Below are 21,162 nucleotides of genomic sequence, written 5' to 3' on the forward strand. Positions count from 1 at the left end.
GTAACACAGATGCAGATTATTCGAATATTTAGATAGCAGGTTGGCACTCCCGCTGTCCTTGCAACAAACCAAGACTGACCAGAGTATCGTAGCGTACTATCATCATTCGAGACATGGAGCCGAGTAAGATTGTCACACTTTATTGAGAAGGACTTTCATAATATCTTTGTTTGCCCCTAGAGGCTACGTGACATGGCAAGACCGCAAGTATGACTACGGATAATAAAGGAACATACGAAAATGAGACGATGCGGGAGGTGAGGAAATGCAAATGAAGTGTCAAGGACCCAAACTGTCAGATATCGCATCGGTGCGAGATAGCAGCGGGTAACCTGATATAAAGATCGGGAGGCAAAGGCAAACCTCTAGTCGTCGCCTGCAGCCTCAGCCTCGTCTTTCGTATCTGGTTTCTCTGTAAGCCAGCTAAGAAATGCATATTAGATTGGTAGGCAGATGACGCACCTGAATCCTGCATGTCTGAAGTCCAGAGGGTCAGGTTGTCCCGTAATAGTTGCATGATAAGGGTCGAGTCCTTGTAGCTCTCTTCCGAGAGCGTGTCAAGCTCAGCAATCGCGTCATCAAAGGCCTGCTTGGCAAGGTGGCAGGCACGGTCGGGGCTGTTCAAGATTTCGTAGTAGAAGACAGAGAAGTTGAGGGCGAGACCAAGGCGAATGGGATGCGTGGGCGGTAGTTCCGTAACAGCAACTTCCGATGCATCCTTGTAGGCACCCAGGGACTTGTCTGCGCTGTCCTTGCGCTTGTCACCGGTAGCAAATTCTGCGAGGTAACGGTGGTAATCACCCATCCTATTAAGTATGACGTCAGTGAATGATTATGCGTGACATTGGGAGACGTACATCTTGTGGTAGAATACCTTCGACTCGCCAGAAGCAGCGGAGGGGATTAGGTGCTTGTCAAGGACGTCGAGGATGTCCTCGCAGATTTTGGCGAGCTCGCCTTCGATCTTTTCCCTGTAACCCTTGATCATGGCTACTTGAGCCTCGTTACCCTTGGACTCCTCCTTTTGCTCGATCGAAGAGACAATGCGCCACGATGCACGACGTGCACCAATGACGTTCTTATATGCTACGGACAAAAGGTTGCGCTCTTCGACAGTCAACTCCTGGTCAGACGACGCCACTCGCTTCATGTTCTCAACCATTTCTAAACGATTGTGAGCAATTGTACAAGCTTGGTACGTTGGTTTATTACCTTCATAACGCTCAGCCTGCTCAGCGAGCTTAGCGAGGTAGACAGAGTCCTCACGCGTTTCAGGCATCTAAGGAGCAACTGAGTTAGCAACGTGATTGACGCGTCCTAAACGCGTCAAATACTCACTATTGTATGAGTTGAGGATGAGTATAGAGCTAGAGAAAGAGCAAGACAATGAGCAAGGCAAGTTTGTCGGTGAGGAAGACGACGAGGACGTACGAGGAGTTGATGATGGTAGTTGTTTAGAAAAGAGGAGTGTTGTGGAAATAAACTGCAAAATTAAATTGAGAGCTGGGCAGAGGGTTCGGGTATAGGGCAGGGTCTAGGGTATATCCAATTTTAGAAGATATTCCCACGCCACACTTGCTCAGATCTGTGTTTGATTGTTGCTATTGTGATTTCTAGAACCTCGTTTGTGTCATATTTCTTGTCATTGTCGGCCTCGTTGTTCGGCCATCTTTTAATGTTGTACTCATACGTTTCTATGTTAGATGGCGGCCTGGTGCTTGAATTAAGGTAAGTTCGCTTGTCCTTGAACGTTTGAACCCTTATCGACCAAGCGGTTCACACAGCCCCATGAACACTGCCAGTCACCAATTATAGAGTTGGCTGCTCTTCAGACGTGCCGTCATGAAGCCCCATCATGAACGTTACTACGACGCAGGCGGTGATGACACTGACAGGCTATACCAGATCTCGGCTCCCATTTCACACGAACAATCTTATCGCCGTTACAGGTCACGGTGTTCTATACATCGGAAACGTTGTCTGGTCATGCCATTATCAAATTACCCGCGCATAATCAATCCCACACTGGACCAACGTATTTCTCCGCACTTGACGGATTCGAGCGAATGTAGTAGCCCGCGGTCATAATCGAGAAGGAACGACTGTCTTCTATATCCAGGTCTGACTTGGGGAAACTCGCCGCGGTTATACACGACGAGTTTAATATCGATATCTCCCCCCATCAGGCTACTGCGCGAACATGCTCTACGTCGAGCTTCTACGTTACTCGCAGTGTCACCGCCTTCTTCTCTTACTGGCGTAAATTTAATTATACTTATCTTATCTGTAACTTATCATCCAGTAATTTGTCTAGTTGCCGGAGCGAATGGCGAAATACATTTATGTAATGCTCCCTGACCCCTCTTGACAGTTAAAGGCGGTCTTAAAAGCAATGTCGAACAGTCTTCAGCGCATTGGTTGAACGAAGGCAGAACCTAATTAAATGAAAAATTGCAAGCATGAAGGCAAAACACATAGCCTACAGAAGACTAGTTCTACCTTGAGTAGACCAATGGTTCCTATGATGCATTCTACCACGATCGTATCCACAATAATTTCATCCTCGCACCTCCGCCTCAAGTCACATTAAACTTTTCCCCTAGCCGGACCATGCATGACAAGGAAGACAGCCGGTTGCATAGGGTTTCACTAGGCTACAGGTCGTACATGTACTAGTTGTGCTTCCCTCTGCCCTAGTACTAGGCGGTTTATTTTGGAAAACTGAATTCAGGAGTACTCATGAGCCATTGGCGGGGCGTAATAATAATGAATACATTTTTTCTACATATGCATTCAGCACATGATGCACTGTCATCCACCCCATCATGCTGTGCCGACCTGCTCGGAATGGGGATAAAGCCTGTGCCAAGTTCCTGTCATCGGTGAAATTCATGTCAGGGGGCAGAGGCAGCCTCAAGCCCGACCAAATCAGTTGATCTGGGTACCCAGGCGTCTGCCAAGTATGACCGTTTGCGGAATAAGGTAAAGCAGGCCAAGTTGGCCATGATCTATAGCACTTTGGATGGCTTGAGTCAATAGTTGACAATCCCAAGAGCATACCAGCTCAAAATCTATGGGAAAAAAATATTGCATTGACACCAATTTGGATGGTGGACACAGCGGGAACTCGAGCATGCCACCCACAACATACGAAAATGACCGCCGGATATCAAGAGGGAGTGATACACTCACAGACTGAGGTTGGTCAGTCATATCCAGTAGCTCTTTACCAACTGCACATCTCGATGGCCCGCGAAACTCTATGGCGATCTAGGAATAGCATGCGAACTGTGATGTTTTGCAGCCTCGCCGAGGACAGAAGGGTCACCCACCTGCATGATAAGCCTCGACGGACTTTCGGAATGCGCGATTTCCTGCTTCTCCGTACGCAGTCTTCAGGCTGACGCCAAAATTACCCATCGGGGAATATGCTACATCTCCAACCCTTCTTGTTTTGCGTCAGGCTGCCCACGTCATGCGCGCATCTACACCGCACGGACATGGATATAGCTTGCGTAGGTAATGCGGCTCTCATCAAAATCTCCAATGTGTTAGATTCTATGCAGGGCTCTTCATCGCTTTTATGACCTTTCAGGGGTATCCAGTGCTTGTTGAAGAACCTGATCTTGGCAGGTACAAGAAGATCATGAAACATCCAGCTCCTTGTCGTCCATTCATCATCCGCCGTGTCCTCGGACCAGGTGGGTAGTGCAGATGGGCTGAGTTGTGATACCACCGAAACCTGGAACGAATCGACTTGTCCAGCTCAGTATTGATAATGCATTTGTTAATGCGGCAGGTATCTTACCATGCAAAATCCATGCTATAACCACTAGTCTTCTCGCAAAAAAACCGCAAAACTCTTGGAGCTTTTCGAATCCCGAAGCTCTGACTTAGGCCTTCTTCATGTCTTCAAAGGTCAGGTAGATAGGCTTTCCTTTGTTCAATCATCAGTGAGACAGGGTGGTGTATTCGACGACGACGGAGGACCTACACCATGAAGACTGGATAAAAGCCGGCCTAAAGCTCCCTCACGTCATTGCGTGCAACCAATGCCATGTCTGATAGGCATATGAGGAGGATTGGGATGTAGTTCATCACACATCCATCGAAGTTGTTTAGGTCTTGTTTGTACGACGCATGATAGGTCACTACCAGCCGCAAACCAAATGAATTTCTGTGAAAAATGGTGTTGCGCCCAACTTAACTCACCGTCTGGCCCACGTCAATAGATGTTCCACCGCATAATAAGGCTTTATAAAAGACAAGTGAGTGGTAGAATCAAAGATGTTCAATATAGTACATCTGTTCGTCGGTATCAGTTCCTCAAATAAAGCGATATCTTCGAAAAATCACCTCAAGCGCTCTGGTGAGGCATAAAGAGATGTATTCCGTAATACTGTGAAGATGCTGCAAAGAACAGTATTAGCAGCAGATATTTTTGTACTCATCAGAAGAGGTATAATCTCACATCTGTGCAGACCCTGTACAGCTCGGGCCTGATATATGAGAGCGCTCCCGCGATCACTGATTCAGACATGTGAGCAATGGAACATCCTCGACGGAATAGCCTGATACTCGATCAGTTGATTACATTCGGTGCCAAGGCGGAGGAGATCTGAATCATTTGATCATCATTTGGGTTAAGTCACTTCAGTGTCCGGTCCCGGCGTGTTACAAATGGCAACTGAGTCGTGTCACAGCTTGTGTGATTTTCATTGTGCACGAATGCTGCAAACGGACACCAGGGTCCAGCACCAGCGTCACTGTACCATGTCATGATGTGCTCATGCAAATGCCGTATCTATGTGTTGGTTAGTTTTGCGAACAAAAGGGAGAAATCAGATGGATTGTTGGCAGAATTACTTATCTGAGCTATAGAAAAGAATGTTCGAGTGGTATACAGTACACTATCTCATAATGCATAACGTCGGGACCCCCTTCGACCCTATGCATTATGAGATTTATGCATTAGTACATATGTCACACTTGTGACAAATTGTGACACCGTGCGGTAGAGCATCACCGGCACAAGTACATACTACATATCTAACGAAAGTAAGCATCTATTGTAGTCTGTGTCGAGTGTAGAAGCTCCTCGCGTCGCAGCTCAGCACGGAAAAGACGGATCTGTTTCAACAACTCAAGTCGAAGTGTTGCATCAGCATTTCCAAACTGGAGGCAAGCCCTTCCGAGCCGCTGACACAGCGCAAGTGTTTCTGCGCGGGAAACCTCTGGTTCAATCACTGAGAGTGAGGTTTTGACGTGCTGTGTGCACTGTAGCTGGTTGTGCTGAAGTTACCGGAGCATTTTTGACCTTGAGTTTTTTTTGCTGTATCTGGTATGGTGGGGGTGTATCTCGAGGTTTGCGTTTCCGAACAGACTCGGACATGGTGGATGGTAATTGAATCAAGGTTGGTTACTCTGACAATATTGTAACATGAATAAAATGACCCGAACAAGCATCGCCGATATGACTCAACCGGCCAAAAATGCTATCTCATAATGCATAATGGTCCCACAGGCTTATGCATTATGGTTCAATTTCTCACTGGCCCACGGTGGGACCTTCCGAAGTCAATGCATTATGAGATTTATGCATTATGAGACGATGCATTATGAGATAGTGTACTGTAGTTTGAGCATAAGCCCGAACGGCGAAGGGCTCCTCGACATAAACCCGCATCTGTCGAAGATGAACGATGAATCTAAATATACCAAAGGGTCCCAGGCAATGCGTCTGGAAAAGTCTGATCACTCCGTGCAAAGGAGAATAGTACACATCACTACACATCCTTGAAAGCATGATATTGACGATGAGTTGGATGAAGTTCGGCGGTTCAGTGTGTGACGTGACAACGCGCTGCGTCACGCCGAATACAAACGCGTCGCGTCCGCTTTTACATACAGTCCAAAATTTCTCATCCATAACCGTGAACGCCTCCCACGAAATCCCTAGTATGCCAGCACAAAAACGTAAATCAGACGCCGAGGAAGCGTCATCTTCAAAGAAATCACGCACTTCTCACTCCTCTGCGAAAGCGCTCATCAAAACCATTCTTGCTCACCCTGACACATACCCGATCCCAGATGACGACGAGGATATCCGTCAGTCCCTGGTCGAGTTGGCCCAATACGCGAAAGAGCTTGAGCAGAATCTTCAGCAAAGAGAGGCTGGTTCCACGCCCAAGGCTATGAGTGCAGATCAACTTGCCGCGGCTGTCGAGAAGATCAGAAAGGCTGCCAACAGTGGTATCAAGAAGCAGATGACAGTAGGTTTCCTCGATCATTCTCATTTGTCAACCTGTTATAAACGTACATTACAGTGGAAACCGTCGTGCAAGGCTGGCACTGCCAAGTGGTCCTACGATGGCGTTTGCGCTGATCCCGTTGTCTTTGGTACTATGCTAGGCCTTGGTGGTCCACCAACGTGGAAAATGCACAAGATGCCCATTGATGACTTTGAAACACGCATTGGTCACCTCGACGCGTCTGCCAGGTCTGTCTCATTGATTATTATCTTTTTAAATATGACTTGTTCTTGCTGCGAGGCAGATATTCGCACCTCTACCTCAAAGGTCCGCACGTAAACATCCGCTGGAGCGATAGTGGAGAGTTCAAGTTTAGTGGAACATATGGCGCATAGATTACTCATCGTCCTCCCTCACGAATTTTTTGAAGAGTGCTCAACTACAGCTTCTTTCTTGGCACTGATTGATCCTATAGGTACATGCTTGTCCTGTAATTTACCCTACACTGCTGTTACTCCCATGAATGGTTTACAATATTTTCATTAGTATCCCTGATTCCCCTCGAGAGATGAACCGGGAAGAACTTCGTGTCCAGAAAAATTGGTCATGGACTCATGGCAAGGGAATGCACTGTGCAGGCTCGGCGAACAAGACTTTTTTCTTTGGCAAAACAAGTCGCCAAAGGTTCCTATTCGGGAGTCATAAGTGTGGAGAGACAGTTGGGTGAGTAGAGTTTGAAAACAGTTGACCCTTGAAGGTGCCGAGTCCAGAGTAAGAATCGTGCCTGGTCACGTGATGATGGAGCTGACTTTCAAGGATGCTGCGCGTGTTCCTTGGTTTGTCTTGGTTTGTCACAGCTAGAGAGCTATGTCTACACCAGCTAATGCTCAAGCTGGCCCTCCCGCCGAGCAGGATGAAAGTCCAGTCCGGAAATTGTTTTCAGTGGCTCAGGTCAGCGCACATTTACCTAAAATCTGTGCAATACCACAGCTAACCCGATCTGCAGCAAGTGTTTTTGATATGGGCATTCTCTCAGCTTGGTGCGTCACCAATTATTTGCTTAGCAGTTCAAGACTTATCGGAGAATGTTTAGCTATGAAATTCATATCACCAGCGAAGCCTTCAACTACCCCTTCCGTCGCAACACCTGGTAATGATGCCGCTCAGCCAGGTGAGGTCAACCCATTCCTTTTACCCCCCGTACAGGCATATCCTGCGTGGAAACTTGGACAACCTTTATCCATGCACGTATATTTCTCGACCTCGCCGAATGGAGATGTGTTTTCCCGTCAATGGACGTCAGCATGGCGGGAAGACCAGGACGCCGGTCTTCCCAATTTCGTCTGGGAGAACATCGTTTTCGGAGACTGGAAGGAGACAAGGGTTGCCACGTATGACATCAACCTTCCCCTGGTGAGCTGCTTAATGTTATCCCTTTAATGTCTATATGGAAACTTGTACAGACTGTGCAAAAGAACGGATCCTTATGGGCAGATATTTTCCTTGTCAAAGATGGCGCGAGTCCGGACCCTTCAAATCCCTCTTTTGATCCTCATTCAGTACATCATGTTCGGAAACGTGAGCTTAGAACCTGCCGGCTTCCAGTCCGGGATTGATTCGTGTTTCATTTCAGTTTTGACGCGGTACATGCCCAGAGTGAAAGCACGCAAAGAAAAAAAATTGCTTTCCAATCCGGATGACAATGAAGAGGTGGAAGAGGTTTGTCACTGTCCTTTTTCTTGCTACCACTTTCGACGAGTAGGATCCTCTAGGAGCCGCAAGACGATGTCATAGTGTCGCATTGGCACAAGGTAGATCTTAATTTGTATGAATCTTCTTTCTAGATAAACCCATAAACAGAACCTCACATTGGCCCTCGTTTCCGACGAGACGGTCATAGCAGTCGACAAATTGCCCCCAGTCCTGGTTGAGCGTATGTTTGTCTAAGAGGGTTCAGGACACATAATTCACTATCATTTAGATGTGCATCTGGTTCCAGGCGCGCGGGATGACACTGGCACTAAAGGATTCTACAAGCCTATAGTCTTCCCCAATGACTTTTGGTTACTTCGCTCGCATCTGATCGAAATTAATACAACCACCCCGACGCTGCCGCTTGAAGTAATTTTCCAACCCATGTCATACTTCAAATTCCAGATATTTGCATCAATGAGTCATGGCTTCGACGAAGCCCTCAAGCAACAAGGTGGTGGCGCAGGAGCGGAACTTGACGAGGTCAAACGAATGCTTACCGAGACTAATCCATGGTTCCTGGGCCTGACTGGACTGGTTAGCATGTTGCACGTTGTGTGAGTGCATCTCGGCGATTGTCGGATACGTTATTGATCCTGTGGCGCATGAAGATTCGAGATGCTTGCCTTCAAATCAGATGTTTCGCACTGGCGCCAGCGGAAGGAGCTGGTGGGTATCTCTGTCAGGTGAGATATTACGTGGTACAGGCGTCGTTGGCTGCCATAGTGACTTCTCATTCTCCTTCAACAGAACGGTATGTTCCCTTTTCGGGAGACGCCCCAGTCTCAAATTGATCGGCGTATTGGATCGTTTTCTAGATAATAACGAACGTGTTCGTCCAGACCGTGGTGCTTTTGTACCTCATTGACAACAACGAAAACACGAGCTGGATGATCCTTATGGGGTCTGGGATGGGTGTCGTTATCGAGGCCTGGAAGGTGCATGAGGAACATTACCACAAAATCGAATTAAGCTGATTCTATTCGCAGATCACAAAGGCTGTGGATATCAGCATCATCGCTGCTCCGTCTGGCTCTCAATTGCCCTATATGCTTAGTATCAAAGGTACAGTTTCCTGCACGTGTTTTCGTGCGCTAACACACGGCCACGTCAGATAAGCATGTCCTCAGTGACGATGAGAAGAAAACACAAGAGTGAGTCAATGCAGTCGTTACAGATCCAGGACAATGAATATTGACATAATTATTTGGTCAGGTATGACAAGCTTGCATTCCGCATTGTGTCATACTTTACTATTCCATTACTCGCCGCTTATACGATCTACTCGCTGATTTACGAGACCCATAAAGGATGGTACAGCTTCGTGATCTCGACGCTGACTTCATTCGTGTATATGTTTGGCTTTGTAAGTCCGCATTGCATGCTGCTGCTCGGCTACCTGACATCGATGAATTATGACAGGCACAATTGATACCTCAACTCATTATCAACTACAAACTCAAGGTTTGTCGCTTGCCCATACGGGGATTATATCCTGTCCTGACTTGCGATATTCTTTCAGAGTGTGGCGCATATGCCTATGAAAGCAATGATATATAAGACTTTGTCGACAGTTGTCGACGATCTTTTTGCGTAAGAATTTACGATAAATCAGTGCATAATTCCAGGCTCACAAGACCTGTCGCGGGAATACAGGTTCTGCATTAAGATGCCTATGCTGCACCGGCTGGCATGCTTCCGGGATGATGTTGTGTTTTTAATTTTCCTGTATCAGGTGTGTCCACGAGCTATTTCTCCACATATAATCCGAACTCAAGCCTCGTGTTTGTTTAGCGCTGGATCTACCGTATCGATCCTAAACGAGTGAACGAGTATGGTCAGGTAATGGCAGAGGATGTCATCAAAGTTGACGGCAGCGGTGAGACAAAGAAGGACAAGTAGACCTCCAAGGACCTCGCCCGATCAACCCAGCGTCTCGGAATGCTTAGTCTAATGGAATGTTCTTGTTCTTCTGCGTGCCAAGTCTTGTGGGGCCCGCGTAAATGCGATTGACTCACCCTAGACCATTGACGTTCCTTGCTAATTCAGGTAGACTGTATTATCTGGAGTCTTGATTATTGTGATCAGGAGAGATATCTTGTAATATCCCCAATTGGTCTGATGCGCGGGGGAACTCTGGACCTTTGGTTTTCGCCGTTGCTGGAACATTTTTGACTTTTGCGGCGATATTGGATAAAATTAGGTAGAAACACGCGAATTGTACCGCACTCATCGGACCGTGGAAAATATTTCTTGATTGGGATGACTATGACACAGGATTCATATCCACATCTCTGACTCTCTCGCCAACGCTAGTGTTGTAATCTCCTTGCCTTTCATCTTGCCAGGTCATCATCAACCATGGCGAATGTCCGCCAGGATGGTACAACCAGGGCTTGTAAATGTCTCAATATTCGAATAGATTCCAAGCAACCGCCACCGCAGAGCACGCCTCCAGATTTTCTCAAGGACAGTGCAACAGATTCTGACTATACACTGATGTATGTTGGTCAAGACGGTCTCGACGTTGTAAGTCGCATCTTTTAGCTAATGCATTTTTTTTCACCGTGAATTCTGATTTATATGATAGGCCCATCCTCAGGTGACGATGAGAACACGTACAATGGGTCCCTCTCTGGGCGATACAAATCGATGCATCCGGTATACGACACTGACTTGTTTATTGTGTCAGACCCTCGCATATCGTGTGCAGCAGTTGGTCCCATTGGATGTGGAAGGCCAAGAGGGACCATTACTTCCAACTTATGATTGGGTCGAGCAAGACATACTGATGAGTAGTTGCGGCTGGATTGAGGTACACGCTGAGTGCCTGGTGAGTCATTTCATTTTCCTCCCGTTGCTAGTGAGGGATGTTAGGTCTCTAGTCTCTAGCACAATTCCCTCAGCCCTTTGTGCAATTTCTGGGGATATGCCATGACGTCTATGACGTGATGATTCCATGCAGGGTTTGCTGACTGGAAACTTTCTTTAGGGTCCTGATGCCGTCTTCAGGCTCCTGTCGTCAACGACATATTCCTCAATTTTCAATGTTGCTGTGCCACCAGGTGCCTCCAAGCCCTGTGCGCAGCCCTCTTACATCACCTCCACTGACGTGTCGCGCCCTCGAGTACTTTCTGAGCCCATATTGTCAAATTTGCGTCCCTTGTTTCCACCCGCGCCCTTTATACCTTCACATCCCGTTTTTGCTCACCTGTCGTCCATAGCCACATCCAAGTCACAGGGTCTAAGATCGTCCGCTGAGGAACAGTTCACTGCTCTTATACGGGATAAAGTCGCTGAAATTGAGAAGGCTGAGGAGGATTTGAAAAGAGCCGTGGAGAGTCTCTGGAAAAGATTTCTCGAGAGCTTAGGTCAGACGGAGAAGGATTGGGGCGCGTCCGATGTCGCTAAGCGGAGGGATTCTACAAGAAAGCCCAATATCAACAATGTAGTGGGGCCGGCCGTTGGTTCACCGGTGGTTTCCGTACGGGACTTCGTGCCTGTCGTCAGCCCCGGCAGAATGGTTTCCCCTGCGTCATCGATACCAAGAGTATCTTCGCTCTCTGCTTCTCTTGCGACTTCGGCATTTCACCATCCTCGTGCCCTTCAGGAACGAAATACTCATTCTGGACAGGCAAGCGATATTCCACGGTCGCCGCCGCCTTATTCATCCCATCCGTCATCTGTCGGCTCTGCTGACAGTCGGTCACTGTCGTCCTCTATTTCGTCTAGAGAACTACTGCCACTGACGACAGGTGAGAGTCTGATTCAGCCATTTAAACGCAGCATGGACGAGGCTCGGGATACGGCTGCGAGCTTCCGATATTTCATAGATATGGAAGCTGAGATGGAAATTATGCGCGGACGTCAGCGACTCCCAGCAACCGGAACGACCGATACAGAGACGTGGAAAGCGACTACGCAACCGAGTAACGCTTCCACTTCCGCCAGGGCACCCGGCGACGAAGAGAACAAGCTGAAGGGAGTTAAAGAGGGCCGATTGCAGAAGCCAGATCATGGCAAGAATGGCAACGAGTCGAGGGGGAAGCGCAAGGTGACATTTGACATTAAACCAGACACGTTGATAGCCGACGGGCCAAATCCGGAGAAAAATGGAAGCAGTCAAGGACGCGATGTGCAAGGTACCTAACTGTGATCATTTTTACGCGATTTTCTGACGTTGCTTTCATTTTAGACATGATATTTGATCTGGATGGTGAAAGCAGTGATCGGGATTCTTCAGACGCAGCTCCTGTCCTTCCATTCAAAGAGACTCTACACATTCCCCGACGCCGTGCACGCCTCCGTAACAACACGAACCATATTGGCCTACCAACATCTCTATCGTCATTGAGGCCGACCTCATTACCCGCCTATGCTTCTCTTCAAGCCCAGATAACTAAACAGGACTCGACATTTAGAACACAAGCCCCAACCTCTGAACAGTTGCACACTGAATGTATCCGACCCACCATTGAAGCTAAGGCTCCTGATCCCCAAGAACATGAAATTTTGAAGTTGGTTGCCGCTGATACCCCGAGTCACAGAGGCGCTTGGAAGCCCAATAGCAGAGCGTGGCAGTTGTTTGTCAGTAGACAAGGTGGCAAGAACGGCTCGGCTGGGGCGTTCATACCGGAGGAGGTTGAAGTCGGTGTCACTGTTAGTGACACCGATGACAGTGACGATATAACTTCGGGTCAGTTTTTTCTTCCCTTTAATCAAGTCGCCATGTTCAAGGCTTATGTAGGTACGCGTTATCATCCTCCAGGAATCCCGGGGTCGTTGCCCATCAGTATTGGGCCATTATCACGCAAGCGAGAACCTCTATCATTGGCGTCATATCAGCCAAAGACATCCCTTCCTGACCGTGCTAGTGCCATGGTGCCCCCTTTGCCAAATATGGTTGGCAGGCATTCCACTTCTTCTTTGCGCAAAGCTTCGTATGCCGCTCGTGATCGTGACCGTTCCATGGACCCCGGAACGCTGGACTTTGTCTCGCCAGATGACGAGGGTGACGAGGATGACGAGAGTGATGACGAACCTTCTCAAATGGACCCTCCTGATGAAGCACGGGGCAGACAGCGGGCGTTCAAGATCCTTGAAGCCCGAAGTAAACTTCCAGCGGCTGGAATGTGGAGAAGCCTGGCATAAGACCACTTCAAGTTGGTGATCTACATTATTCTTTCAATAATTGCCGTGCTTCATCTACTTTGCACCTTGATAACCTACTTGTACCAATACCGTTTGTTGTACATGGTACGGATGTTTTGGCGTGCATTGAAATTCATCTTAGTTTCTTTTCCTGCGATCGCAGATGTATTGTTCAATGGATGAGTACTTACATTTGTAACCATAAATGGAAGTTCCGCCCAGCAAAGTTTGAATTTAAGTTTGAGCTAGCTAATGACTTAAGCTTGATTGGTTGCTATTTTGTTTGGATGTCACGGTCCAATCAGAGGGACCGTAATTCCATGTCGACTTCACCAGCAGTGGCGACCAAGTGTAATCATCATGTTTGTGGAAAGCCTGTCACTACTTTTCACCATCTTGTCATATTCTTCCACCATTCGTCCGTTTTCTGGTCTAGTTCCGTTAGCCTGTCATCTTCTCCTTGTACGTACTAGATCACACCGCTACAATATGAATATGACAAGCTCAAGGTTTCAGATTTCTACCGACTCGGGCAGAATTTTACGAGTTGACTTTAAGTTTTGAAGTCTGGTGTCGAGTATCACGACATCGCGGAGCCCCCATGGGGTTTGCGCTTAGGTACCTACTACACCGTTTCGTTCCTGCAGATCTTGTTCTTCGGCCCGCTTGCCTCCATCAAAGCCTACATGTGATGAGTCAGATATGGAGCACATGGAGGAGCTCCAAATTGTCATCATTGAAGCTCAATTGGCCCCTCAGGCCTCAGGCCTTTGACAGGAGGCGCTGTACCTGTTATCTATATAGAAGCAGCTTTGCGGCCGTGTGACTTGATGAGATAAACCTGGGGCCGTGAGTAATGCCAACGATCAGCGCTCAGCATCCTCCCTGAACATTCATGAGCGCAATTAAAGTTGGCGTTATCACAGGTTAGGGTGTTGTTGACTTCATATCGCTGAGGGTCAAACTGAGCCACAAATCGTGTCAGTCAGCGACACAGCATCGGTGGACGCAGCTGCAGACAGATCGGGTCCAACGATTCAGGAGATCGTTCGGCAACGAGGGCACGGTTGCACACGCTCGGCGATTCTTCCAGATGATGAACAACAAATAAGGGAGACAGTAAAAAACTGGTGCTACGATGTCGAAAACGCTGTTGACTGGATCATCTCCACGGGGGGAACAGGATTCGGCGTGCGCGATCGGACACCTGAAGTAGATACCATTCATACTGCTTCCGCAGGTACTAACTTCCTCCTCTTTAGGCGATTGCCCCCTTGTTAGAGCGCGAGGCAGCAGGAATCGTTCATCTACTGCTAGCCGAGTCGTTGAAGCGCACTCCGCTGGCAGCACTATCTCGACCTGTCGCAGGCACAGTAGGAAATACTCTTGTCGTCACACTTCCTGGCAGTGTGAAGGCAGTCAAAGAAAACCTGGAGGCTCTTTTTGCAAATGGGTTCATCGAACATGCCATCGATCTCATCAGAGGGGGAACTGGCAAGCAGGTGCATGCTGCTATGGGTTCAGGACATGGTGGAGTCCCGCACCACCACCATCATCATCATGATCACCGCGTGCCTCAGCCTCGGTCAATTTTATCTCATGATCCTTCTTTGCCCGGTAAGTCTTCATCCAATACTTAGTCCGCATCAATGCATTATGTGATCATCGACAGTTTCTGCTCGTCATCGCGTTTCACCATATTCGCAAATATCCCTCGAGGACGCTCTGAATATCATCGTGAATGAAATCCAACCACTGGGTGTGGTATCTCTTCCTGTCAGTGAAGGCTAGACACATCGAGTACTTGCTGAGTATCAACAGGTGACACCTGCGCTGGCTGGTAACATCCTCGGCGAAGATGTCTTTGCTCCGCAAAATGTTCCTTCATCAAAGACTACCAGCGTAGATGGCTATGCGCTTCACTGTTAGTTTTCATATCTGTGCATGTGATGGGCTATGCTGATGTAGCCATTAGCGTCTGACCCTCCTGGAGCGTACAAGGTTTTGACGTCTAGAACTCACGCCTTGACCGATGTTCTTCCTGAGGGATCCATTTTTCGAATTAACACGGGAGGGCCCCTCCCAGCAGGAACTGATACGGTGATCATGGTTGAAGATACTGAGCTATTATCTACTGCCAAGGATGCGAATGGACAGGATGCAGAAGAAAAAGAGGTGAAAACTCTCGCGCAGGTCCCGCCAGGCGACAATATCCGAGAACCGGGCTCTGATGTGCATAAGGGTGACCTCGTGCTTCAGAGAGGCGAGGTCCTGACGAGTCTCGGAGGCGAAGTTGGGACCCTAACATTTGTCGGGAGAAAAGAGGTATGTCGACAAATAGACGTGTGTCACTGCGGAGATGAACTGTTATCAGGTCAAAGTGCATCGCAAGCCCGTTGTCGCTATTCTGAGTACGGGAAACGAGCTTCTAGACCTCCAATCTCCTAACCCACTTCCCTCTGATGGTTGGGGAGGCATTTGGGATACTAACCGGCCCTCACTACAGGCAGCTCTCGAAGGAATGGGATATAATGTTGTTGACCTTGGAATTGTTTCCGACGAGTAAGAAGGCTGATTTATTCAACACTCATCATCTGAGGCGGCTCTAGCATCGACGCGCATGTGAAAGCAATAAAACAAGGTCTTGAAAGTGCCGACCTTTTACTCTCGACGGGCGGGACATCCATGGGAGCGAGCGACCTTCTCAAGCCTGTAATCGAACGTCAATTCGGGGGTACGATCCACTTTGGACGGGTGTCAATGAAACCTGGAAAGCCAACTACGTTTGCAAGTATCCCGACAACACAAGGAGAACACGAGAGGAAATTCATGTTTGCTCTCCCCGGTAACCCTGCTTCTGCCCTGGTCACATTCTACGTCTTTGTCATACCAGCGTTGCGGAAGCTTGGCGGATGGTCTGGTAAAAGATGCCAGCTGCCCCGCGTGCGTGTGAAGGTACGTGTAACTCACGCCTTTAAGAAGTTTTTTCTTCACGATACGGTAGCTGGGAGATGCCATGCGACTGGACTCTCGTGTTGAATTCCATCGTGTGATCGTGAAGGCTGGGGAGGAAGGTTTACTAGTAACGAGTACAGGTGGCCAAAGGTCGAGTCGAGTTGCAAGCCTGAGCGGAGCGAACGGCCTTGTACAACTACCAACAAAAAAGGAAGGTGGGCCAGATAGATTGGAAGCTGGGAGTTATGCAGATGCTGTTATTATCGGAGAATTGCAGATGTAAATACTACATTAACATAGTCACGCCTCATTAGCAACGTTCACAATGAAAGCAAGCTCAAGTCCTGTATACATCCGCTTGCCCGTCGGAAACGTCAACAGCTTCGACAATGGTCAGCGCGTCCCTCCAGATTTTCTGATCAAATTTAGTGAGCAACGGGGCCTGACGTTACGTCCCGCTCTCCTTCGGAGAGTTGTTGCCACCATGTATCAGGTAAACTATGCATTCCCGGACCCTTCAATTTCTAGTGTGCCCATCTATTAAGAACCTTTTAGTTGGGTGTCCGAGTATCTGGAACTTACATATATAAGTTGTTGCGGCGCGCCCGAGTTCCCCTTTCATAAGCTCCTAAGTCTTTCATTCAAAGTTGAGCACTGCTGGCAGATTGAGTACGTTCGGTTTCATGTGTTCTCCCAGGCAAAGTTGGGAAGACAAGTGCCAGCGACCAACAACAGTCTTCCCCCATGCTGCCAGTGACGTTTATTGATGGCAGAACATACCGCTATTCGGCAAGATCTAAGAATACACGTCACAGATAGTATGGCTGTGTCAAGCCTGTGTTGGATCCGGAGGTAAAAAGAAACTCTGATGGAGAACTTTTCCACCTACTAGAGCTCCAACAATTTGGCCTATGAGGCTCATGATCTGCCCATTGAATGACTGATTTCACAAACATGAGAAAGTTCGCCACGACTATGTCTGTGAATAGTCGCTATAAGTATCGCGGGGGCATGAGGACTTTCAAGAACTTACTCTACATTCCGAGGGACAATGAGTTCACGAGCGAGGTTTAACCACACATCTAGTAGAGTCCAGATCTGAGGGTTCAGCCGAATTGTCGCGTTAGCGGGGACGATTGGAGGTGATTGTGAAGTTATCCAGGATAGATGAGCTTCGCAACATTGATGACATTGGACAGGTCGTAAGTACTAGTTAGTTATGGTATCAGCACATTTTACAGCCGGGAAGCGCCAACTGCACTATCGTGACAATCGGATGCGAGAGGATACATTCTAGAAGCTGCGGAGATCATTTGCAGAGGTAAATGGGCTTATACCATCAAGGAAGACGCACATAAAAACCAGGATGTTCTCGCTGCAGCCTTGATGGAGGCGAACAACAGGCTCAGTATGTCCTGGGCGTCTATGTAGCAATCACGAGACAGGTTGATGTCGGTTTCACACCCACATTAATTTTACCTCGACCGTACCATCAACCTCCAAGAAAATGGAGTTGCAGCTCATTCCAAGCACCACACCCGAACGGCAATTTAAGGACCATGAGAGCGTCATAACCTCGGTCGCAGTTTTCCCCGATAGACGCCGTATGGTCACCGGCTCGCTGGATAACACGCTTCGCGTGTGGGACCTGAAGACAGGTGTTGTGTTGAAGAAAATGGTGGGGCATCGCGGCGGAGTGTGGGGATTGGCAATATCGCGAGATGGGAAGTTGATGGCAAGCGGTGATAACAACGGAGACCTTATCGCCTGGCATGGAGCAACTGGAGAATCTCTCACCCAAGTCATGGAAGCCCACTCCAATTGGATCGAAGCGTTGGACTTTTCTCCTGGTGGTACAGCACTGGCTACCAGTGGTTCACAGGACAGAACGACGAGGTTATGGAGCACGGAATCATGGCAGCAACAAGAAAATCCAATCAAATGCAGTGATTGGGTCCGCTGCATTCGGTATTCGCCGTCTGGCGAACTTCTCGCGATTGCGACAGACAGCAATATCGAAATTTATAACCCAAGCACAAGGGAATGCATCGTGAAGTTCAAGGGTCACACTGTAATAAATGTATCACTCGCATGGACACCCGATAGCACACGTCTTCTCTCAGGAGGCAATTATCAAGATCCTAGCATACGGGAGTGGGATGCATCGACCTGGCAGCAGGTCGGAGATGCCTGGACGGGCCATACTAACGCTATCAATGCCATTACTGTTCACCCTACTGGCAAACTCGTCGCTTCTGCATCTACCGACAACTATGTCCGCCTCTGGCGGCTCTCGGATCGAAGAACGATTGCCATGTTCCAACGCTCGTCCTTAACACAATGCGTCACTTTCTCAGTGGATGGCAAGCACATCCTCAGCGGAGGTGATGACAATGTAATCTCAGAGTGGGCAGTCCCTAGGGATGCTTTGCCAGAGGAATTTCTCAAGAAACCGGCATTGAAGGTACTTTTACGCTTATCTCTCTCCCCTTCGCCGTCTCATCTAGCATGTTTTTGATGTCAAGGCTCAAGTCTCTGATTCAAAAGCATGTCCGCACCCTTGATAGTAATAACGCAAATTGACCATGCTTCATCCCGCAGATCCTTACCATCAATACGACCGCCCGCGATGCATGCATCGCGGGGAACTTGTCTGCCGCCGAAGAGCTATTCACACAAGAGATTGACACTGCTGCCAATAACTACACCTCGTATGCCAACCGCTCATTTATTATGGCACGCAAATATCGTTGGGACTGCGCGCTTCGGGATGCAATCAAGGTGAGATATACTGATCCATCATAGACTATATATGACTCTAATTATCGTCGTGACACAGTCCATCAGCATTGAGCCCTCATTGGCAGGCTATATCTCCAAGGGTATTGCCCTCTGTGGAAAGGAGCTAATTTGGGACGCAATGAAAGCATTTGACCTCGCGTTCATGTTCGCAAACGAAGATTCAAAGATTGTCCATTTCCTTCTTTTGATTAAAGTACGTTCGTTTTTTATTACATACTCCGCACTTCCTTACGGGTTGCAGGCCATCGCTATTTTCAATGCAGGTCAACATGAAGAAGCAATAACACGTGTGCAAGAACTAGCTGACGCTTGTCCGAACAATGATACTGTTGTGTGTCGCATCGTGGAAGTGAGTATCATGTCCTTAATTGACACCACTTTCGTGTATCGGCATTGATGTTCCTGAACTTGGCACATCAGGCATATCTGTGTGTTCAACTCGGTATCAATGCTATGGATGATGCGCATTACAACGAGGCTGCTGACCACTTCACCGCCGCTGTCAACTCTGACGCTTTCTCATCTAAATCAGCTATTCATTCCATATACGAGGACTTGGTGATGGTACGTTGGTATCATTTATCTGAACATATTGTTCATATCGATTCCGTGCTTTGCGCAGCTCTTCGGATGGGACCTGAATTCGTTGTGGAAAAATGCACATCAGAAACAGTGCGATGCACTCCGTCAGGCAGGTAGGCTTGAAGAAGCCATGGACTCGTACCGAGACATGATGGATAGAAGTGACGAAAACACACAGGCAAGCTGCCTTGACTGGTCCAATGGCAAGTCTGGAGTCTGTAATGTCGCGCAGGCTGTAATTCTCACGCCATTCCAATCAGCTTTCAAACAAGAATGCAGCATGTTCTATCTTGCCAATGCAGATACCGCCCTCGCTGCAAACGATCACGACAGGGCTATCGGCTTATACTCTGAGGCAATTGCACTAATTTCTTCAAGTTACACCATATGTGCAAGCGATGCTATCCTTGCGGGCGACACCGTCTTTGCAAGCCCCAGTAAGGCTAAGGAAGCAATTGACCCAACTTTTTCAAACGGCACCATCTTTGCAAACCGCAGTAAGGTTCAGTCGGATAATTTGGTATGGGAGGATGTGCTTCTTGACGCAGAAAAGGTATGATGACATCCACTCAGTATTTCATAGCCAATGCTCACTTTGGTGATTCATAGGTCATCGAACTCAACCCTTCGTCTCATGTTGGATACCAGGTGAAGCGCGCAGCGCTTCATTGCGCACAACGCTATGATGAAGCAATTGAGACCTTCCAAATCATGCTGTCCAAATTGGACGAGGCTCCCGACATCCAAATACGAAGTAAGCCCTACGTAACACATACATCAAGATGTTAAACTCTTCCCTAAGGGCTGCGCGAGCAGTTTATCAGTCCCTCCGATTTGGAGAGTATCATTCGAAGGGCCATTGACGTTCAACTCGATACCGCCCCGCTTCGTTTAATTGACACCGCCACCGGGTTCTTATGTGATCGAGAAGCACAAATAAGCACGTTCCAAACGAGCTCAAAGTACAAGGAGCTTTTGTTATCGAGCACAAAACATCCCCTCCGTATGGAACGCATCACAGAAGCAGTGACGATGTACTTCCGTTGCGTCATGTTATCCCATAGATGGGAAGGGAAGGAGCCGCTGCTGCGGGACATCCAGGACAAAATTGTGTACAAGTTGAATTCGCTCGGCGGTATCGTAAAGTTGCGGACATTCTGCGAAATTGCTCGCGATGCGGGGTATCGCTGGGCATGGAGTGATACATGCTGTATCGACAAAACCAACAACGTCGAGCTGCAAGAATCACTCAACTCTATGTTCGTATGGTATCGCCATTCAGCGCTTACGATTGTCTATTTGTCAGATGTTCTGCCTTCATCCAAGCCCGGCGCACTGGCGAGGAGTGAATGGAACAGACGAGGATGGACCTTTCAAGAATTCCTCGCTTCCAAAATCATTCTCTTTTACCAGAAGGACTGGACCTTATATCTCGACGACCATTCTCCCAACCACAAAGACTCCGCTGCGATCATGGAGGAATTACATGACGCGACTGGCATAGATCGACAGACCCTCGCTGTCTTCCGTCCAGGGATGAGCAACGCCAGGGAGAGACTTCGATGGGCATCGTCACGCATCACCACATTGCAGGAAGACGTCGCATACTCGTTATTTGGCGTTTTCGGTGTTTACCTACCCGTAATTTACGGTGAGAAGAAGCAGAATG

The 21,162-nt window shown here is 48.2% G+C and overlaps 5 protein-coding genes across 5 annotated transcripts; 4 read left to right on the top strand and 1 right to left on the bottom strand.

Moving 5' to 3' along the window:
* Window positions 1-22: 22 nt before the first annotated feature.
* On the bottom strand, window positions 23-1,502 carry DFJ58DRAFT_759134 (14-3-3 protein). The gene is made up of 6 exons (XM_041388336.1): window positions 1,432-1,502; window positions 1,339-1,367; window positions 1,213-1,279; window positions 858-1,164; window positions 463-806; window positions 23-412 (listed from the first exon to the last, which is right to left on the bottom strand). Exons 3-6 carry the CDS (start codon window positions 1,277-1,279, stop codon window positions 366-368), a joined length of 765 nt encoding a protein of 254 aa, XP_041249921.1. The 5' UTR covers window positions 1,339-1,367; window positions 1,432-1,502; the 3' UTR covers window positions 23-365.
* A 4,411-nt stretch (window positions 1,503-5,913) lies between these two features.
* On the top strand, window positions 5,914-7,002 carry DFJ58DRAFT_759142 (uncharacterized protein). The gene is made up of 3 exons (XM_041388337.1): window positions 5,914-6,272; window positions 6,327-6,499; window positions 6,556-7,002. The coding sequence occupies exons 1-3, from the start codon at window positions 5,961-5,963 to the stop codon at window positions 6,644-6,646; spliced, it is 576 nt and encodes a 191-aa protein (XP_041249922.1). The 5' UTR covers window positions 5,914-5,960; the 3' UTR covers window positions 6,647-7,002.
* Window positions 7,003-7,087: 85 nt separating this feature from the next.
* On the top strand, window positions 7,088-10,260 carry DFJ58DRAFT_759144 (cleft lip and palate associated transmembrane protein). The gene is made up of 17 exons (XM_041388338.1): window positions 7,088-7,202; window positions 7,258-7,291; window positions 7,345-7,664; window positions 7,715-7,829; window positions 7,885-7,970; window positions 8,024-8,062; window positions 8,112-8,184; window positions 8,233-8,560; window positions 8,615-8,689; window positions 8,821-8,941; window positions 8,993-9,068; window positions 9,118-9,157; window positions 9,219-9,369; window positions 9,426-9,467; window positions 9,526-9,596; window positions 9,660-9,738; window positions 9,798-10,260. The coding sequence occupies exons 1-17, from the start codon at window positions 7,119-7,121 to the stop codon at window positions 9,903-9,905; spliced, it is 1,842 nt and encodes a 613-aa protein (XP_041249923.1). The 5' UTR covers window positions 7,088-7,118; the 3' UTR covers window positions 9,906-10,260.
* A 35-nt stretch (window positions 10,261-10,295) lies between these two features.
* DFJ58DRAFT_759149 (uncharacterized protein) lies at window positions 10,296-13,373 on the top strand. Its single transcript, XM_041388339.1, has 5 exons — window positions 10,296-10,532; window positions 10,594-10,836; window positions 10,996-12,145; window positions 12,199-12,699; window positions 12,772-13,373. The coding sequence occupies exons 1-5, from the start codon at window positions 10,365-10,367 to the stop codon at window positions 13,152-13,154; spliced, it is 2,445 nt and encodes an 814-aa protein (XP_041249924.1). The 5' UTR covers window positions 10,296-10,364; the 3' UTR covers window positions 13,155-13,373.
* Window positions 13,374-14,014: 641 nt separating this feature from the next.
* Window positions 14,015-16,458, top strand: DFJ58DRAFT_759153 (MoaB/Mog domain-containing protein). The gene is made up of 9 exons (XM_041388340.1): window positions 14,015-14,080; window positions 14,140-14,366; window positions 14,417-14,771; window positions 14,827-14,930; window positions 14,976-15,078; window positions 15,130-15,479; window positions 15,529-15,716; window positions 15,764-16,109; window positions 16,159-16,458. Exons 1-9 carry the CDS (start codon window positions 14,050-14,052, stop codon window positions 16,390-16,392), a joined length of 1,938 nt encoding a protein of 645 aa, XP_041249925.1. The 5' UTR covers window positions 14,015-14,049; the 3' UTR covers window positions 16,393-16,458.
* Window positions 16,459-21,162: the final 4,704 nt, after the last annotated feature.

Source organism: Suillus subalutaceus (genome assembly GCF_016647625.1).
Source record: "Suillus subalutaceus strain FC151 chromosome Unknown DFJ58scaffold_5, whole genome shotgun sequence".
Classification (NCBI taxonomy): Eukaryota; Fungi; Basidiomycota; class Agaricomycetes; order Boletales; family Suillaceae; genus Suillus; species Suillus subalutaceus.

Bases quoted from the DNA above. Each gene is read 5' to 3' on its own strand.
- DFJ58DRAFT_759144 (XM_041388338.1), top strand. From the start codon at position 7,119: ATGTCTACACCAGCTAATGCTCAAGCTGGCCCTCCCGCCGAGCAGGAT. The intron at 7,665-7,714 runs GTGAGCTGCTTA...AAACTTGTACAG, and splicing joins ATGACATCAACCTTCCCCTG to ACTGTGCAAAAGAACGGATC. The intron at 7,971-8,023 runs GTTTGTCACTGT...AGGATCCTCTAG, and splicing joins ACAATGAAGAGGTGGAAGAG to GAGCCGCAAGACGATGTCAT.
- DFJ58DRAFT_759153 (XM_041388340.1), top strand. From the start codon at position 14,050: ATGAGCGCAATTAAAGTTGGCGTTATCACAG. The intron at 15,717-15,763 runs GTAAGAAGGCTG...AGGCGGCTCTAG, and splicing joins CTTGGAATTGTTTCCGACGA to CATCGACGCGCATGTGAAAG. The intron at 16,110-16,158 runs GTACGTGTAACT...ACGATACGGTAG, and splicing joins TGCCCCGCGTGCGTGTGAAG to CTGGGAGATGCCATGCGACT.
- DFJ58DRAFT_759134 (XM_041388336.1), bottom strand. From the start codon at position 1,279: ATGCCTGAAACGCGTGAGGACTCTGTCTACCTCGCTAAGCTCGCTGAG. The intron at 807-857 runs GTACGTCTCCCA...CATACTTAATAG, and splicing joins AAGGTATTCTACCACAAGAT to GATGGGTGATTACCACCGTT. The intron at 413-462 runs GTGCGTCATCTG...GCTGGCTTACAG, and splicing joins TTCAGACATGCAGGATTCAG to AGAAACCAGATACGAAAGAC.
- DFJ58DRAFT_759142 (XM_041388337.1), top strand. From the start codon at position 5,961: ATGCCAGCACAAAAACGTAAATCAGACGCCGAGGAAGCGTCATCTTCA. The intron at 6,273-6,326 runs GTAGGTTTCCTC...CGTACATTACAG, and splicing joins GTATCAAGAAGCAGATGACA to TGGAAACCGTCGTGCAAGGC. The intron at 6,500-6,555 runs GTCTGTCTCATT...GCTGCGAGGCAG, and splicing joins CACCTCGACGCGTCTGCCAG to ATATTCGCACCTCTACCTCA.
- DFJ58DRAFT_759149 (XM_041388339.1), top strand. From the start codon at position 10,365: ATGGCGAATGTCCGCCAGGATGGTACAACCAGGGCTTGTAAATGTCTC. The intron at 12,146-12,198 runs GTACCTAACTGT...CTTTCATTTTAG, and splicing joins TCAAGGACGCGATGTGCAAG to ACATGATATTTGATCTGGAT. The intron at 12,700-12,771 runs GTCAGTTTTTTC...ATCATCCTCCAG, and splicing joins CAGTGACGATATAACTTCGG to GAATCCCGGGGTCGTTGCCC.